The sequence below is a fragment of the Nuphar pumila genome, chromosome 10, assembly GCF_984573655.1.
Source record: "Nuphar pumila chromosome 10, dmNupPumi1.hap1.1, whole genome shotgun sequence".
Classification (NCBI taxonomy): Eukaryota; Viridiplantae; Streptophyta; class Magnoliopsida; order Nymphaeales; family Nymphaeaceae; genus Nuphar; species Nuphar pumila.
This window is the reverse complement of record NC_143258.1, coordinates 37,764,523-37,785,599: the sequence shown is the minus strand read 5'-3', so window position 1 is coordinate 37,785,599 and position 21,077 is coordinate 37,764,523. Positions and strand designations below refer to the sequence as shown.

Genomic DNA, 21,077 nt, shown 5'->3' with positions numbered 1-21,077 from the left:
GGGGCTCCCTTCTAGTCGTTGGGAGCCCCAACGGTCATAAATATGACTGTTAGGGCCCCAACGACTAGATGGGTGGGGCCCCTTTATGGTTCCAAAAAGTAAAAACAGAAAAATTAAAAAGGAAAAAGAAAAAGGGGAAAAAGGAAAAAAGGTAAAAAAGAAAAAAGTACATGTGGAATTACCAAAACACCCCTATTGGGTTTTTGGTTTATATAAAACAGGAAAAAGCTATATTATTATGTATATATACATATATACGTATATATACTTATATATATATATATATACGAATGCATATATATATAAGTATATGTATATATATATTTATATATACATAATTTAACAGTTATGCCATGAATGTCGAGGAAAAGTTGAAAAGGAGGCAGGAATATAGGACCTCCCGTAGTGAACCATCCAGTCGATCTAAGTCGAGTTTCCCAACCAGGGGAGCAAGCTCCCCTAGTGACTCAAAGCCTAGAGCAGACTTTGGCAAACCTGACCAGTCAGGACCAGCCTTCCATATCTGGTCTAAAGCCAAACCTAGTGAGTCGACCATTCGTTGTTTTAGGTGTCAGGAGTTAGGACATGTCACGTCTAAGTGTCCCACTGTGAGCAAGAACGCCCATCTTGTTGAAGGTATTGTGGAGTCAGCATCTGAGACTGAGAGTGAGTCATTGGTTGATGACGAGGATGAGAGGGAAGTCATAGAGTTCGACGATAACGTCGAAAATTTGTTGTCCATCTGTCACGTGTTGACCGCACCCCGGGAATCGGCCACATTGAAATGGTTGAGGAATAACATTTTTAGGACCCGGTGCAACTGTGAGGGTCACGCGTGTGATATTATCATTGATATCGGGGCATGCGAGAACATGGTGTCTGAGAGCGTCGTGTCTACCTTGAAACTCAACACCGAGAAACTGTCCCAACCCTATAAGATGGCTTGGTTAAAGAAGGGGAACGAGGTCCCCATCACCCAGCGGTGTTTAGTCTGATTTTCCATGGGGGACCACTACCACGATGAGGTGTGGTGTGATGTAGCCGCTATGCACGTGTGCCACATCCTTTTGGGACATCCCTGGTAGTTTGATCGCAAGACAACTCACGATGACCGCAAGAACACCTACTCTTTTATCTTTAATGGCCATAAGATAGTCCTTCTCCCTATCAAGGAGACCGGCTTTCCCACTGTGGATAAACCTAAGCGAGTCCTCAAGCTCGCGGGCCTCTCTTACCGATCTTTTTTGAACCATTGTCAGGAAGATGGCTATTGTTATGCCTTGGTGGCTAAGCCATCGATGAGTACGTTTCTGTCCATTCCTGCGGACGTTGTCCCTCTTATTGAGGAGTTTCGCGACATTATGTCAGATGACCTGCCTAATGGGTTGCCTTCGATGAGAGTGGTCCAGCACGCCATTGATTTTGTGCCGGGATCGAGTCTTCCCAACCTCCCTGCATATCGCATGAACCCCTCTGAGCATGCCGAGTTGCTGAGGCAGGTTCAGGAGTTACTGCAAAAGGGTTTTATCCGTGAGAGTGTGAGCCCTTGCGCAGTACCCGCCCTACTCACCCCTAAGAAAGATGGGTCTATGCGCATGTGTGTTGACAGTCATGCGATCAATCGCATCACGGTCAAATATCGTTTTTCCATCCCTCGCTTGGACAATATGTTTGATATGTTGTCTGGTGCCTCCATTTTCTCCAAAATAGATTTAAATAGTGGGTATCACCATATTCGTATTCGGGAGGGGGATGAGCGGAAGACGGCATTTAAGACACGTGATGGGTTGTATGAGTGGTTAGTCATGCCCTTTGGGTTATCTAATGCCCCAAGTACTTTCATGAATATGATGACCCAAGTGTTGCGTCCGTGTATAGGAAAGATTGTTGTTGTCTATTTTGATGATATTTTGATTTATAGTTCGTCTTTATCAGATCATTTGAGCCACCTGCGTCAGGTCTTAGAAATTTTGAGGAGAGAAAAATTGTATGTCACTACAAAAAAGTGAGTTCATGACGTCAAGTGTCGTGTTCCTAGGTTTTATAGTGTCTTTCGATGGAGTTAAAGCAGATCCTGCGAAAGTCCGTGTGATAGTAGATTGGCTTACCCCAAAGACTATCGGAGAGGTCCGTAGTTTCCACGGGTTAGCCACTTTCTACCGTCATTTTGTGCGAAATTTCAGTACCCTCATGGCCCCTATCACAGAATGCCTAAAAGGTACTAGTTTCCATTGGACGCCTGCCGCGGGAAAAGCCTTTACGATCATCAAAGAGAGAATGACTAGTGCCCCTGTCTTGGCTCTCCCTAATTTCAATGCAGTCTTTGAGGTCGAGTGCGATGCCTCTAAAGTGGGAATTGGCGTTGTCTTGAGTCAGAACCGACGACCTGTGGCCTTCTTTAGCGAAAAGCTGACTCAAGCCAGGTGCTTAGTGCTCGTCATGCCAAGTGGGTCAGCTTCTTGCAAGAGTACACCTTCATGATTCGTCATCAGTCGGGTACTCTGAACAAGGTGGCTGACGCTCTTAGTAGGTTGGGTTCGAGGAGTGCAAGGAATTATACCCGACAGATCCTGATTTCCAGCAAGTTTGGGAAGGGTGCCTCTCCTCAGATCGCACCATAGACCACCATTTTAGTATTCATAATGGTTACCTCTTTCGTGGGAACAAGTTATGTGTGCCTGATTTCTCTCTTAGAATTCAGTTGATTTCCGAATTACATGAAGGGTTAGTTGGGCATTTTGGACATGATAAGATGTTCGCTCTGTTAGATGAACGATACTTTTGGCCCAAAATGCGCAAAGATGTTGTCAAGTTCGTTCAAGGTTGTCATGTGTGTCAAGTGTCTAAGGGTCGTCGTCAGAATAGTGGGTTGTATACCCCGTTACCCATCCCTAAGCCACCATGGGAACACGTGTCCATGGATTTTATCGTGGCTCTTCCCAGAACCCCACGTCGTTTTGATTCAATTTTAGTCGTTGTTGACCGATTCTCCAAAATGACTATTTTTGTTCCGTGTAAGCGAACCACCGACGCTTCATTAGTAGCTTCCTATTACTTCAAAGACGTCGCCCGCTTCCATGGTTTACCCCACACGATCACCTCCGATCGTGACACGCGTTTTATGAGCCATTTTTGGAAATCCTTGTGGGCCTTATTGAAGACCAAGCTTCAGTTCAGTAGTGTGTACCACCCACAAACCGATGGCCAAACCGAAGTTGTGAACCGCACCTTAGGAAACTTGTTACGAAGTTTAGTAGGAGAAAATGTCAAAACCTGGGACCTAGTCTTGCCTCAAGCCGAGTTTGCATATAACAGATCCACAGGCAAATATCCTTTTCAAGTTGTTTATGGTCGGTCGCCCACTCATGTCGTAGATCTAGCTCCAGTGTCCAATCTCCCCGACCCAGCCCCCGACGCCTTTGATGTCGTTGAATACATGTGTGATATACATAGGCAAGTCCGAGCCAAACTCGTTGAGAGTTACAAAGCGTACAAAGCTTTCGTTGACCAAGGTCGTCGCGACATCCAGTTTCAAGTCGGTCAGTTAGTTTGGGTTTATCTACGTCCAGAGCCTTTCCCAATTGGTACTTATAGTAAACTGAGCCCTAAGAAATATGGCCCCTTGAAGGTCCTCCGGCAATTGGGTCCGAAGGCCTACCTCCTTGAACTGCCCGACGCTTGGAACATTTCTCCGATTTTCAATGTGTCTGATCTATATGCTTACTGTGGGGACAACAAGTCGTCAGAGCCGACTTCTTCCCAACCAGGGGAGAATGATGTAGAGCAGGTTGAACCGTGTGACCCTGGCACGGCCAGGGAACCCGACCCACCACAAGGAATAGACGATCGGATCCACAGCAGGATCCGATCACAGGTGAGGGGACCCGATGCAGGGATGTAATACGTACCTATTCCAGAAGAGGGAAGACCTGGTTCCAAATTGAAACGGTATCGCGTTCGGATCCAGACCCAAGACCCGGATCCGGTGATCAGCTTTAAAAACCCTGTCTAGGGTTGCGTGAGGGAGCTTTTTTGGGGGTTTTGAAGAATAACCACAATTTCTTTCCAGCAGCATTCCTTTTCTTTTTCCAGTCATTTTCTTTGTTTCCCTGTTACTGTCAGTATTTGTCTTTACCTTTCATTTTATTAAGTACTTTGTTCATTGTTATTGAGATTGAAATAAAAGAAATCCAGCCTCATCGTTGTGGTTGGGCATTGTTACTCCAGCCTGTTCAATGCACAATCATGTGGGTATTACCTTTCACAGCCACCGTCTGCAAACGTGAGGGTTGAAGACTGCATCACGTGGTTGTGCCTTCACTACCTCCGGCAACACGCGTGAAGACTGCATCAGAGATAAAAACAGTTTTAGGAGTGCAATTGAAAAATTCAGTGAACCTAGTGGGTCAAATTCAACAAATGATGAAAACCTACGAAGAACCGAGAAAAGTAGAAAAATGCCTTCTAGGTTTATTTCATTTGATTCGTTTACTCCTAAACATAGAGCCTGCCTTAGCGTCATTCATTCCTATATAGAACCCAGAAACTTCGAAGAAGCCAAAAAGAATGATGAATGGCTGAAAGCAATGGAATGTGAGCTTTCAGCTCTCAACAGGGCAAAGACTTGGGAGTTCCAAGATCTTCCTAAAGGTAAGAAAGCAATAGGGTGTAGATGGGTATTTACGGTAAAAACTAAAAGCGATGGATCTCTTGAGAGATATAAGGCTCGATTAGTTGCAAAAGGATATAGTCAAGAATACGGGATTGACTATGAAGAAACTTTTGCCCCTATAGCCTGAATGGTCACTGTCTGATGTCTCATTATCGTTGCCTCAATCAACAAATGAAGCATCTATCAAATGGATGTTAAAAACGCCTTCCTTAATGGTGATCTGAATGAAAAGGTATATATGGATGCTCCACCAGGAATGGAGACTCCCAAAGGGAAAGTGTTTCGCCTTCGAAAATCATTTTAAGGTTTAAAACAAGCCCTCAAGGCTTGGTATGATATATTTAACTCTGTAATGTTAGAAAATGGTTTTTCTTCCTGTTTCACTGACACTGTCTTATTTGTTAGAAAAACCAATGCAGGAATTGTCATTTTACTCTTATATGTGGATGATATGCTTATAACCGAAAGTGATTATAAAGGGGTTAAAAACATAAAATCAATTTTGAAGGATAGGTTTGAAATGTCTGATTTGGGATTTCTAACTTATTTTTTGGGTATTGAAGTAGCATACTCTCATAGAGGGTATTTTTTATCTCAAACTAAGTTTGCCTCTGAGATTATTGACAGGTCAGGTATTACGGATGACAAGGTTTGTAAAACTCCTGCTATAGTAGGAGCCAAAATGAAGATTGATGATGGTATTTCTCTCTCTGATATCACTCCCTACAGACAACTTGTGGGATCCTTGATGTATTTGAGTATTACTAGATCAGATATCTCTCATGCAATTCATACTGCACGTTAGTTCCAACATGCACCAACATCAGTTCACATGAGTGCCATCTTGAGGATTGTGAGATACATAAAGAGCACACTAAACAAGAGAGTATTCTTATTATCTTCTTCTGAATTAAAATTAATTGTTTATCATCTTCTTCTGCAACCCACGAACCCCATGCATTTAGGCCCATACGGGTCCAACCGCAGAACTAGATGTATATATATTATTATTATGTTTTTATTATTATTATCGTTTATTTTATTGTATATATATATATACATATATATATATATATATATATATATATATATATATATATTTTAACACTCCCAATTGGGTACGGTTTCGGTTTGGCCACACTCGTGACCCTCGACCCAAATCTTTAATGGGTCCTCACAATTGTGCAATTTGGATCCATCTGAGGATTCACATTATTACAAGCTTTAAAATACCCCTAATGGGTTTTGATGTGGTATGGATCCTCAATCCATTAGATCCATGGGCTCATATACGCCAATCTGGATCCATGATCCAAATCTTTTCTCTTTAATGCCATGAGGTAAAACTATCGATCCAAAATTACTATGGATCCACCCAAATATACCCTGACCCATACAACTTTGATGCAATGATCCGCAATACGATGCGTCCCAAATCCAATTGGAATCGAAATTAAAAATAATGATTCGAGCTTATTTATTCGATAAAATCATGGGTATTACATCATTTCCCCCTAAAAAGAATTTCGTCCTCGAAATTTCATTGCACGATTCTCGTAGAGATCGTAGTATGAGGGGATTGGTATCTCCAAGAATGCACATATGTGTGTGAGATTCCAACATATAAGGATCAGGACAACACACAATGAATTTCTAAGAGAAGTTTGGAGCTAAAAGTCGGTTTCGACAAAATTCATACATGATTTCCTTGATGGCAAAAACATACTAAATCACAGGAAAGTCTTAACCTAAGACAGTTAGAGTGTATGTTCACTGCTTCCTACTTGTTTAGTCACGGAAGATAGACACGACCTGCTATTCTTTTAGCTTGTTCTTGATTATTGAATAGAGTTTTCATTATTTTATCATAATCACGTTGTTGTTTGTTGTCCTCGCTATTTCTAACATACTCTTTGTCCTGATTAACCTCACTTATTCATATTTCTCAAGGCTTTTCGCGGCTAGTTGTCTCCGATCAAGACCTTGCTCAAGGTGTACTTCTCTCACAGAATGGCTTATTTATCCACAAAAGACACAAACATGTCATTATATTAAGATCTAAAATTAATAATGATTCAATTCTTCTATAACCAAAGTCAAATCTATTGATCTCTAACTGGCTATATCAATCAATCTCGGCAAATTTCCCCAATTTACCATAACTCTTTATTAATCAAAGATTATCAAGATCCACGCCGGATCACCTGGTTTGAGAAATGCACGACCTCACAAGAAATTACCACCCTAGATGGTATACCCGGTCTTGGACAATACACTTCCTCACAGGAATTCGCCATCTTTACAGCTACCCGTTCTTGAACAGTGTACTTCCTCACAGAGATCCACCGCTCTAGCCGGATTACCTGATCTTTGTCATATACACCCTCACAGATAATCATTTACTAAAAAGGTCCTCAACAGGTGCCAAAAGAGTGATACTAGAAATGACCGTTCTCAAGGTCGATAGCCACCAATATGGGTTCAAGCATACATATCATCAATATGCATCATCACTTCATTGGACACATAAATCATAAAATCACCTTTCACCAATAAGGTTCCATGAACCATAGTTCACTATTGAACTTAAACATATATCACATGCATTCAAAATTCCAAGTCACGTGGCATTTCAATCATATCATACAAAAGCATGTTATCCTATACATCATATCATTGCCACCAGGAACATTGCATTTTTCAACTTTAACCTTGAAGCATGCGTAACCAAAGTATGAGTCCTATATAATGTGATCCTATATATATCAAGAATCAACTAAACTTCAAGATACGTAAATTCTACGTAGTTTGAGTTATGCACACAGGATTTCAATCGTCATTCCATGTGAATTCGCAAGTCCATCTAATAAGTCCAATAATATTTATGTATCTGGTATATCGTGTACCCATATATTTACAATCTATGAATTGTAGTATTCTTACAATTATTACAAATACATATACACATACATCATATATATACTTTAAAGGAATATGCAAGTAACATGACCATTAACAAAACAAAATAAATTATACCCACAGAGCGCTTGCAGGGTGTGGCATGACCATGATCTTTGATTTATTGTTCCCAGACTCTGATACCAATTGTAACGCCCCAAAATTTTTAACCCAAATTTATGTGATTTTTTTATATAACGGAAACAAGAAACAATATAGGGTTAAGCATTTCAGAACATTACAGTGGAGAGCAAACCCAAAACATTTATTTCATTTCAATATCGATGAAAATTAACATCAGAGTTTTAGATGATATGAACCATTAAATTACAATAAACCCAAGCGATGCCTGGAACAGTAAATCCAAAATCTCGATCCGATGTCTCATCCCGCAGCCGCTCATAACTCTACTCTTTACCTGAAAAATGGTAAAATTATAGGAATTATACTACAACTGTCTAAGTAGGAATTACTGTAATTTTTCTTGTAGGTATATCATGTGTCAAGTATGTGATGTAAGTGTCATATATGATTTGCAGCATATACAGAAGCAAGTAAACCAAACTATGCAACAGCAGTAACAAGTATATCATTTAACTAACAACTACACATTACAGGATCCAACATCTCACATGTTATAATTCTAAAACATGTTAAAAGTACAAAACTATATTCTAAAAGAGTTATGAAGCTATAAATCTAGCAGTTTACTCAGTGTGATACCTAAAATGTTCTAATTAGATGTTTATCTTTAATTATCTCGAGGGTACACGCGGGCCCAATCACCCGTAACGGAAGAGAACATTCGAGGGTTTATTATGCATGGGTGTGTTATTAACCCGAACGTTCTAACCAAAACTGTAAATCCTAAGGGAGCGGTCAGTGACCGAGAGAACCTCCCAAAGGCTGAAACCAAAACAGGATGCATCCCTAACTTCTGCAGAAGATCATGGAGCTACCACCTAGGACACAATCGGTAGTCTGGGTCCCCCAACTCCGAGGACTGGGACCAACGAGTAGCTTTATACTCGAAACCAAAACACGTCCCTGGAGTTTTGTACCACCTACCCTCTCCAAGGTAAGCCCGAATCTGAGTGGGTTAATCTTTTCATTTATTTAAATTACCTAAAGTATAAAGGCATTTCCTCAAACTATCTCCTACTATCATAGTAGTAGGTCCCCAACCTTAGTCATTTCACCAAGGCATACACATCCCAATTTTTTTTTTTCATATTGATTGCACAAACCCACTCAGAGTGCTCCGGTGCCTTTAAACCAGTCAAGCACGAATACCCTGGTCCCTTTAAACCAGTCGGGCAACAATATTATATTCTCATTTTCATGCGAATTCACATCATAACTTCGTTGGTCTATGCATGACCCTCAACACACTGGCTTGACATTCATATGTCCACAACAAACCGACCCATAGGTTCGGTTACCAAATCATCATTCATCAGCATTATTATTATTTATTTATTCTTCAATGGAAAATTGCCACAACGTACCATTAGGTTTTGACTTGTGACATCCCAACACAGGGTGGCATGTACTAAAAGCTCCGCCAAACAAGTAGAGACATTTTTGGTGTCCTTTATTGAGCATGCAGTGTAATCTTAGAGATTTGGTAATACAACTAGATACCTTTCTCCCAACACATTCACATTTGAACATTCTAAAAGATATACACTTAATGGCATTTTGAACATTTTAAGAAATATGCATTTGAACATACTAAATTATGCAGCTTAGTATATAAAATTGAATATCATTTTACCATACAGCATTAGTTTAATATACAACTTCATGTAACAGTGAATAACAACCTAATATGCAGTTAAGTTGAATATCAGCTTGATATGCAGCTTTGTATGAAGTTGAACATACACTTAGTATGCAGTTACATAGGCATTGAGCATCTAACTAATATGCAGCTTCATATGGAACCGAGCATCCACCTATAGGCATCTAAATAGGAATTTGCATATCAACTGAATATGCAGGTAAATGTTAACTTAAATTTCAACTTAACATGAATCCAACTAGATTCTCATGTATACATGCTTCCAAGATTTTTCCCACAACAGATTACCAGGTATGTATATTTAGAAATAGCAAATGTTTCAATCCATTTCCAAACAATTTTAACGATCCCACAAAATAAGCATGTTGATTCCTAATCCTATCACATGATGTTATGAACCTATAGATTTCATTTAACAGAGATCACTGATATCACATACAGGGCTAGTCAAACTAAATTTTCAGAATCCTATGATGAAACAACAAAATAGATTAACATTGATCCTACCTTGAGGTCCAATAATAGTATATCTAGTATGACCATTTTACAGGAATCAACAATCAAGAGAAATCTACATTTTCAAAGCCACACTTAGCACGCATATATCAAAAAACTTATTGTTGCTTAATTACACAGAAAAGTCAACAAAATTCTGAGCTATCATGACATTTAAATAGAAATATTGCACCACTATGGTTCATCTGAATTGCAGCAAATTATACATCGAAACTAATTAGCAACGAATAACCACAATATGTCCCACTGGTAATCATTCCAAAGTAAATTCCCATTTATTAGCAGAATTCAGTATGCAGAGGTATATATAAAAATATCTATATCTATATCGCAGACAAGCTATGCCAATGACTAATCCCTTTTTTTTTCCACAGCATAAAGTATAATATGATAACCTATGACTTTTCTGTCAGGAGTTGTCTGTATAAGTTACTATGTATAGAACGATGACAGTTCAACCCCTAATATTAATAGCAACACTCACCCCTACCCTATCAGAACTGAGACAATACCATGACCGAATTTCCCTGTTAAACATACATATTAGTAAATAGTAGAGCTAACACAGCATCCAAAGCTAGAGCATGGAAAAGTTGAATATACAAGGCGTATAGTGCCACAAACTGTCTTTGTTAGAGAAACTGATACCAAAAAAAATAACCCACCAGACCTACGGAAATACAAATGAAGATACAGGTTAGATTCCCTTCTCTTGCCGGCCCGGATTAAGTTCCCTATTTTTTTTCCTATCCTTTGATTTTTTTCCAAAGACTTAGTGCACCCGAGTGTTACTGTTATATGGTCCTGCTCACAGGTAACAACATTTAAACTGAAAAAGGCTATCAAACGAACTATGCAGTTATACCCAATCAAATTCAAAGGACTGGGGTTTCAACACAGATTACCACAAACTAAAATACACTATTAATCTAAACCTAGCATCGATTTAACACACGGTGTCATCTATCGTATTATTGACTTACACATAAAATCTCAACAAGGAAGGCATTAGCTCGATTGAATCCCTCTTTCAGGTATCCAAAATCCCCAACTCAATCGATTTGGGATTTCCGGCACCATAAGCCCAAAATCCTCTTTTTCAGTTAGGGATTTTTGGCCACCCACACAGCATGCTCGAACCATGACATACCAAACAAGGAAAACAACAGTAAATCCTACCTTGGTTGATGATTTCCCCTCTTGTTCCGTCATGAATCTGGGTGCAACCGAACTCCTGTTCACCGACGAGTGTGAGAATGGAAGGGAACGAGAGGAGAGCCGTCGTCGGGTGGTGCTGTCGGCGAAGGTGGCGGCGATGTCACCAAAGCTCGCAATGGGGAAAAGTTGCAGGGAGGTTGTAGAGGACAACGGCTCGGGTTGTTGGGAGGTCGCCGGCGACGACAACGACGGCGAGAGGGAGGCGGCACTGCCATCGACCAACATTGCACGCCGAGAGAGAGAAGATCCAGCGTCGGCTCAGTCGCACGCAGGGAGTGCAGAGCCGAGAGAGAGGCGAGAGAGGAAGAGCGCAGAGCCTCCACTCGCCCTTGCGTGCCCTTGCATGATTTTAAGGGTGCGAGAGGGCGCGGATTAAGAAACCCCAGCAGAGGGAGGAAGAGGGAGAGCGGCGCAGGGGGGGGGGGGGGGAGAGTTTTAAAAGAAACCCCTGGCCATGCAAGTTTTAACCCTAACGGGTTGGCGGATCTGGGTCAGATCCGGATCCAAATGTGTCTTTCTTTTTTTTTCTTTACTTAACGCACCAATGGGGTGCGGGCTCAGTTCGATCGGGTCCGCAACCCACGAACCCCATGCATTTAGGCCCATACGGGTCCAACCGTAGATCTAGATGTATATATATTATTATTATGTTTTTATTATTATTATCATTTATTTTATTATATATATACATATATATATATATATATTTTTTTAACACTCCCAATTGGGTACGGTTTCGGTTTGGCCACACTCGTGACCCTCGACCCAAATCTTTAATGGGTCCTCACAATTGTGCAGTTTGGATCCATCTGAGGATTCGCATTATTACAAGCTTTAAAATACCCCCAATGGGTTTTGATGTGGTATGGATCCTCAATCCATTAGATCCATGGGCTCATATACGCCAATCTGGATCCAGGATCCAAATATTTTCTATTTAATACCATGAGGTGAAACTATGGATCCAAAATTACTATGGATCCACCCAAATATACCCTGACCCATACCACTTCGATGCAATGATCCGCAATACGATGCGTCCCATATCCAATTGGAATCGAAATTAAAAATAATGATTCGAGCTTATTTATTCGATAAAATCACGGGTATTACAGACATCCCCTTCAACGACATCTTATAACTGAGGAGTTTGGCTTTTAGGTCATCAAAAGTACAAACGATCCCAGTATACTGTAAAGTAGTGGACAAGACATGGAATTCGGGTCCCAAACCAACTAGATCTTGTTCAATTTTGTCTCTATGACACTTGACATCAGACTTGATCTTGTTGAAATATTCCATAATAGATATGAATGTCTCCAACATTTGAAATTCTCTTTTCAAATAAATGATCTTGACCTCTGAAATCTGTGAGTAGGTTTGTTGTAATATATTTCATAACGTCATCGCAGTGCAATCATCTGGAATTCTCACCAATACCTCCTGAGATAGGGTCGAAGTGATGTAGGCCACCAAGGCTTGATCCTTCTTCATCCAGTTGACAAAATTTGGATTCCTAACGGTCCTCGTTGCGGTTAGAGCCCCTTTGTCATCTTTATCTTCCTACATAAGAAACTCAGATGGAGCAACAACTGATCCATTGAGGTAACCAGCAAGATCCTGACTCCTAATAAAAGGAATAATCTATCTTTTTCAGGTAAGGTAGTCGAAGTTATTTAGTTTTTCAAAAATTAATTGGCCAAGAAAGTTAGCAGAGATGGATCATGAAGAGGAACTTGAATCCATGATATGTGAATAAAGAATCAATGCAAAAGGAACAAAACAAGGCAGCAAATAATTAAAGAAGAAAATGAGATAATCAATAACCAAGATGCAAAAAATTAGCGCCCGTAATTGGCAGCAATAATAGTCACGCCCTCTTTTTTTTTCAGAAAGGAACGTGAACAGTAAATCATGTATGCCGCTGCAAATAAAATATCTTAATGAAATCATGCATCAAGGTCAACTTGGAATCCCTTTTTTTTTGTCGAATAGCGCAAAACAGGAATTGCTAGCCTTAGGTAAGGTCAATCTGTTTTTCAGATCTGATATATTTTTCATATCTGATAAATCTGGTTAGGCCAAAAATATGTGACCCAAAACAAGGTTTTCAATGAAGAAATTGGGTTTCAATTATGCAAAAGTGACAGGACAAGGGTATCTTATAGGGTGATTTTGGTGAAGAGCAATGGTGTTTTCAGAAGTTGTTTGCATTTAACTTAGATCTTTTCTTTTGCTTTCTTTAATTTATTTTTCTTGAGTATGTTTAATTTGGCATCAATTAACTGATAATAAAGAAGATGGAGCAAAAAACTACTTTGGTTCTGGGATTTTTTTTCTGAAAGGACCTTGATTATAGGCCATTTTTAGTGTATTTTCCCTTTTTTGCCTTTTACAGCCTATTATACAAAAATGTTCAATATTTTTTAACCAAGTACATTGCCAAATGATATGTATATTATGCCTCAGGATTTCACTTGGCAATTCGCGTTTTGGAAAAAACATTCTAATGGAGTAAAATGTGTTTATTCCAACAAAGGGAACTAAACATTCCCTAATGTTTTGGCTAGAAAGGATACATCCACTTAGTGTCATACTCTAAAGCACTGAACTTAGTATTCAAATTTCTTTGCAGCAAGAGACTGCAGAGACATTTGGAAACAGTATATAGATAAAGGAGGATTTAACTAGGGAAACCAAAGAGAAGACAGAATATGTTGTGTTCATCATATTGATGCATGTTTCATAGTTTTTCCATAAAAATCAGGGAGAAAGCATGACACAATCTTAGGTGATTTGAGAGAAGTGGGAGAAAAGAGGGTATGGGTGGACATTCAACTTATTGGCTTTGCCACTTCGTATCAGAAAGCAAAGGGATGTGCGGGCATTGAGAGTGGGGATTCAAGTTATCAATGAATATCTCCACCCTTCAGTCTCTTCCTCAACTTTAAGTGGTCACAGAACATACAGGAATACTTTGTTTTAGCAATGGGAGTAAATATGGAAGAACAGCTCATGAAATGATCGACAATGCAGAAAAGATAGCCTTGCTTTCTTTTCATAAAATGAAAAGTTCGGGTACAGACAATGATTGTCCCTTTCTGTTCTCTTTTTCTCTTTTCAAAGCCAGTTTTAACTAGTACTCCGCAAGAATATAAAATAAGGTTACTGATAATAATAAAATAATAATAATAATAATAACAACAACAACAACAACAACAACCATAACCGAATTCCAACAGCATACTACACCTGCAGTTGAAAACTCCTGGTTCTGCTCCAAAAGGACAAAGCATACAAATGCAACTCAACAGCATGTCCAGAGAGCAAATGAGCATTGTATGCTTGCAAATCTTCCAAAGCCAGAATTCATGAACTGTGCAAGACTGCCTCACCCCAGGAAGCCGCAGCTACATTCTGGGGGAGAAAATACTATCATTACATTTTTTTCTGTGAAAATGTTGATATCAGTGTACCACACTGTGACTGTACAGATTAGAGCATGGTCTGCGCTGGTCATGTTCAGCTTAGATTAGGTCTATAGTTGGTTCAATATGGGAAGTTCAACATGCTTCCACACAAAACCCACTTAAACTGTTTGGATCCAAACTTGGGTCAACTCAACTCAAACTTCATCCAATTTGGGCATAGTTGCGTCCAGCCAATCTCAGTAGGATGCATTATGGACCAAACCCAAACGCCACTTGGAACAACCATGAGTTGACCCATAATGAATGGCCTTAAGCAACATGATCAATCAGCACTTCATCACTGATGGTGTTGGGGATGGCATGCCAGTCCCTTTGAGGTTTTGTGTTGGGGATTCTCACACCTCTCATCACACATCTACCACCAATTCTATGAAACCACTGATTGTATCATATCCCAAGAAATACACACATACATACATATACATATATAAGGAAAAAGATAGTATTAATAAAATATAATGATAGTACAGCAGATCAACCTCAGAATTACATATATATACATATATATATTAATATAATACATATATATGTGTGTAACTACGTGTATATGTATGTACATAGATACAAGTAATAAAAACATGCATCAGATCACAGTTACTACAAAACCTACACTGCAGTTGACCCTTGGGAACCTTTTATGTTGAATTACCCTCAATAAGTAAAGAAATAAAGAGTTCAGGACCTTCAGGCCAACCAACAAGAACCATATGATTCATCAACCGTGAAACATACGACAAAATGTAATATCCGTGTCCACATCTTTTTTTCGATAAGTCACACTGGGTAACATCAGGGTCCATGTGTTGAAGAGAATGTTTTCTTGCACAAGCCATTCTATTTGTTCCAAAAGTAATCCTCTGTTTCAAAAGCCAAAAGTCTTCAGAACCTTTTTTATCAGTGTGTTGCTTCCGGTAACAACTATCAGCAGAAGATGATATTAATGCCAAATTCATAACATAAAGCATAAGAATAATGAAATACCTATCAACTGCACATCAAAAGGACGAAGTCCCAAAACCCTTTTTGAAGCCTCTCTAACAACAGCAAATGCTTCCTGTCAATAGTAGCCACGGTCTTTGGTAAGGAAATAAGGAATTGACATACAATTATTTATAAGTGAATTGTGATTAGCAAATAAAATCTGCAACTAAATGCAGCTGATCAAAATTTATTCAAGAACAATATTTAAATTTCCACACAGAATATATGAGCAAAGTAATCTAGTATGCCTTATACATGTTGGCTTCACCAAAGTTAGTCACACACAAGCAAGAGGATGAAATGTTATACGAAATCTATGTAGAAAAGCAAATATCCATAACATGGAAAAAAAAATCAAACAAGCACAAGTTTGGCATCAAAAGCTTGTTGCCACTTTAAATCAACATCAGGCAACCTGATATTTCATCTAGAATAATGGAAAACATTAAAACATGTGAAATTCTTTGGTTTAGAATCTCCACCTTTTCCTCATTTAAAATATCCTAATAAAGGGAAAACACCATTGATAGAACTGCAAGCTAGGACTTTGTTCATGTGTCAATTGAAAAGTGAGGCAGTTCTTTACTTCCAGCAAATGTCAACAGAAGTGGGAAACATGCAATAAATCCCAAAAACCTTCAAGACATCTTTCTGCAACTGTAAGTAGAAACTCGAGATAAAATATCTTATAAATTGTAGATAACAGCTATCAAATTGCAGGTACGATTACCAGCGGCACCAACAATGGCATCTCATAAGTTGTTCAAACAAAGACATATCACTTTCTAAAGATATACCAACTATAATTTGAGCCAGACAGCAAACCAAAGCACATATGGATCCAAGAAGATAGAGAAGAAATGGGGAGAAATGAAGAATATGATGGGCTGGAAACACAAGAAATGTTTCCTGATTAATTCATCGAACATGACTTTTTCTGAACAGGGAGGTTCTCCGAAACTATCGTCAAAATCTGTGAAAATCACTGAAAGCAGTTATGAATGATGAAATTCAACAGATTGAGTTGATCAGTTAAGTCATTCAAGACTAAAAGATAGTTTAATAAAATTCTGTCAGCTTTCCTCTGGCATGATCACTACGTCTTTAAAGAACAGGATGCAGCCGGCATGTGTAGTGGTCAAATTTGTCAAGCATATAGGATAGGACACAAAGTTACTGTGGTCCACTGGAACAAATTTCATATCAGCCAATCTTCAAGCATCAACCATGTATTTCAATGAAACACCGAAATTTCAGTCAAAGGGAAAAAATTTTGTGGATTAGCGATGTAAGAAAGACTCCTGTATTGAACAGCCCAAGGTAACTATTTAGAGGGGAAAAAAACAAGGTGATTGTTCTTGATATCGTAAGGCCTTTCATAATGAACGTGAGGATGACTTGAGATGTCATTGTAATGAGATATTGCGGAAATATAAAGAGTGCATACAAGCACATACAACAATGAATAAAAGAGAAAATATCACAAGTCCACGAAGGGACAATACAAGCACAAGCCTTTAAGAAGGCAACAATATACAAAGCCTCTTATTGAAAAGAGAGAGAAGCTCTCCAAGATGATAATACACAAGGGGATCACCCCTATTTATACAAGAGGAAGAGGAGGAAAAGGAGGGCCAAAGGGCCTCAAAAGGAGAGCCAAAAGGGGGCTCCCATAGAGTCGTTGGGAGCCCCCAACGGTCACATTTGTGACCGTTGGGGGCTCCAACGACTTCTATGTTGGAGCCCCTTTAGGTCCTCAAAAAGAATAAAAAAGAAATGAAAAAAATAAAAAATAAAAATTACATTTATTCAAAAAAGAAAAAATAGTTGTTTTCTAAAACAACTGTGAAATTACAAAAATACCCCTATCGGGTATTGATGTAATATACAGAATTTATATGTATATATATATATATATATATATATATATATATATATATATATATATATATAATAGGTACATTTTAAAACCCCCCCCTCAAACTTTATGGGAGAATGACGGAAAGTTTGCCGAGAAGAAACATGAAGCGAGTAGCCGGAAGAGCTTTAGTGAAGAAGTCTGCCAACTGATATTCTGAAATGACATATGGCAGAGCAATAGTTCCTCGTAAAAATTCGTCACGAACATAGTGGCAATCCATTTCGATATGTTTCGTACGTTCATGAAAAGTATGATTGCTCGCAATATAGATGGCACTCTTATTGTCGCAACACAGCTTTGAGGCTTCAGTAATATCAACTCCCATATCTTTAAGCAAACTGCGAAGCCATACAAGTTCCATTGTTGTGGTTGCCATTGCCCGGTACTCAGCTTCAGTGGATGATAGTGAAACTTTCTGTTGCTTCTTGCATCGCCAGGCAATCAATGAGTCCCCTAAAAAGACACAAAAACCAGTAGTTGAGACTCGATCATTGGGATTACCTCCCCAATCTGCATCAGTATAAGCAAGAAGATTCAAAGGGGAAGAGGAGGATAGAAATAGCCCTTTATTGATGGTATTCTGAATGTAGCGGATGATTCGGAGAACCACACTCATATGCACGGTTGTAGGAGCATGCTGAAATTGACTGACTGAGTGAACCGCATGAGTGATATCTGGTCTGGTGATGGTTAAATATGTAAGAGACCCAATGAGTTGTCTGCACGGTGTAGGATCTTCCAGAAGAACCCCATCCTCTAACCGTAATTTGGCATTAATAACCTCGGGAGTCTCTACCTTCTTATCATCAGAAATCCTAGACTTAGAACATATATCTGCAGCAAGCTTCATCTGTGACAAAATATATTCTCTAGGAGAATATGCAACCTCAATTCCAAGAAAATATCTGAGAAAACCTAAATCAGACATATCAAAATTATCTTTTAACATATTTTTAACATTAATAATACTACTTTGATCATTTCCAGTGATAATCATATCATCAACATAAAGCAACAAAATTACGATACTAGAACCTGCATTTTTAACAAAAAGAGCAGTGTCAGTATAACAAGAATGAAATCCTAATTTTATCATGATATCACTAAAACGATCATACCAAGCCTTAGGGGCTTGTTTAAGACCATATAATGCCTTTAAAAGCCGAAGTGTTTGACCTTGCTTAATATTTATTCCGGGTGGTGGATCCATATAAACTTCTTCACTTAAACTTCCATTTAAAAAAACATTTTTTAAGTCAAGTTGATAAATAGGCCATTTTTTGGTTGATGCGACAGCTATTAAGGTTCTGACACTTGTCATACGAGCTACGGGGGCGAATGTTTCTTCATAATCAATACCATATTCTTGGGAGTATCCCTTAGCAACCAATCTGGCTTTATATCGTTCTAAAGAGCCATCGCTTTTAGTTTTAACTTTGAAGACCCAACGACAACCAATAGGTTTTTTGTGTGAGGGTAGATCAACTACTTCCCAGGTATTGGCCTTTTTTAAAGCATTTAGTTCAACTTGCATTGCTTCAACCCAATGAGGTATAGATTTAGTTTGATTATAGTGAGCTGGTTCAAAATAAGAGTGTAGAGTTATCAAACATGCCCGATAGTTGGGAGTCAAAGAGTCATAGGAGACAAACCTATTTGGGGGTATTGATATTCTAGAAGAATGCCTAACTTGTGGTTCCTCAATGGATTCGGAAATTTGAGAGTATTTTTCGAGGGCACTAATAGGTTTTTCTTGATTTCTTTTTGAGTAAACATTTATATTGGCATCGCTATCATGAACATTTGTATTTGAATTACTATCATTTGAGAGTGTTATGTCAAGAGGGGATACCTCGTGAGTGTCATCTATGTTTTCAAGAGAATCTTCTTGTATGTCATTAATAAGATCATATAAGAATATATAATCGATTTCATTTGTCTCTTCTATTTTATCAAAACTGTTTTCTTCTTCGAGAAATGTTACATCTTTTGAAACATATAGTTTATCATTCTTAAAATCATAACATCTATACCCTTTTTGATTTTCACCATATCCAAAAAATACACATTCAATTGCTTTTGGAGATAACTTATCCCTTTTATGTAGTAGGACAAAACATTTGCAACCAAAAATACGAAGTCGATTAAAATTGGGTGAAAACTTAAAGAGTTTCTCATAGGGAGAAGCATTTTTTAACTTAGAAGAGGGCATTCTATTGATTAGATAGGTTGAGGTAAGAAAGGCTTCCGCCCAAAAATTTTTTGGAATATTTCTAGACACAAGTAATGTTCTAGCGGTTTCTATAATGTGCCTATGTTTCCTTTCCGCTAGGCCATTTTGTTGAGGAGTCCTAGGACATGACTTTTGATGACAAATGTCATTTTGGTTTAAATAGTTTTGGAATTCGTGAGATAAGTATTCACCACCGGAATCGGATCTTAAAATAGATATGTTACTTTGAAATTGATTTTGAACCTTTTTATGAAAATCTTTAAAGAAAGTAAATACTTCCGACTTATGACTAAGGAAATAAATCCAAACATACCGAGTAAAGTCATCAATAAACGTAACATAATATGAATAGCCCCCTTTAGACATAACCGGAGAAGGACCCCAAACATCCGAATGCACCAATTCAAAAGGCCTTGATGAGAAAAAAGATCTAGTTGGAAAAGGAATAGACTTCATTTTTCCAAAAATGCAATCTTTGCAATTAATTTCTTTTTCCTTACAAAATTTGTTTCCAAAAGGAAAGAGATACATTTTGGAATAACTTGGATGACCAAGTCTTTTATGCCAAGTTTCCATATTTTTTTCTTGGACATAAGAACAAAAAAAAAATGTAGGGAGATCAAGATGGTCCATATAATAGAGGTCTCCCTTTCTATGGTCTTGCCCAATCCGCTTCCCGGACCGGAGATCCTGCACAAAGCAACCATTAGATGAGAAAGATATTTCACATCCATGGTCGGCAATTTGAGAAACCGAAAAAAGGTTTAAATTTAATTTGAGAACAACTCTTACTTTTGGAACACAAAAATTTTGAGAATCTTTAAAAGAGCCAATACTTGAAATTTTCAAAAAAGTTCCATCGGCCGTTGAGACACAAGAGTCCTTTGAATTGATGCAAACATCACTAAGTGCATTCTCATGAGGGGTCATATGAAAAGAAGCTCTGGAATCAAGGATCCAAGAATACGTACCGGGTGATGATGTTGAAGCAATGGCCGCACCCGATGTGGAGGAAGAAACTTTTAGCATTTGTTGGAGAGCCATAGATATTTGTCCAAGAGTTTCTTTAATGTCATTGTTTTTGCCTTCATCTTCTTTGGTGATGGTTTCTTCAAGAGAGGCTACTTTAGGCTTGAAGGCTCCCATAAGCTTTGGACAAGCGGGTCTAATGTGACCCGGCTCATTGCAATAATGACAAACAATCATTTTTCTTCCTCCATTGTAGTTCCCTTGTTTCCCAAAATGAGGAGGCTTATAGGTTCTAACATTGTTACCCGGTTTGG

The 21,077-nt window shown here is 38.6% G+C and overlaps 1 protein-coding gene across 2 annotated transcripts in view; it reads right to left on the bottom strand.

Annotated features, from left to right (window-relative positions):
• The window catches only part of AGY1 (Albino or Glassy Yellow 1), a 181,298-nt gene that overhangs the window by 109,723 nt on the left and 50,498 nt on the right, over positions 1–21,077 (bottom strand). For both annotated transcript variants that reach the window (XM_090018941.1, XM_090018942.1), the window contains exon 2: positions 15,641–15,713. In XM_090018941.1, the coding sequence (XP_089875067.1) occupies positions 15,641–15,713 (73 nt within the window). The remainder of the gene's footprint in view (positions 1–15,640; positions 15,714–21,077) is intronic.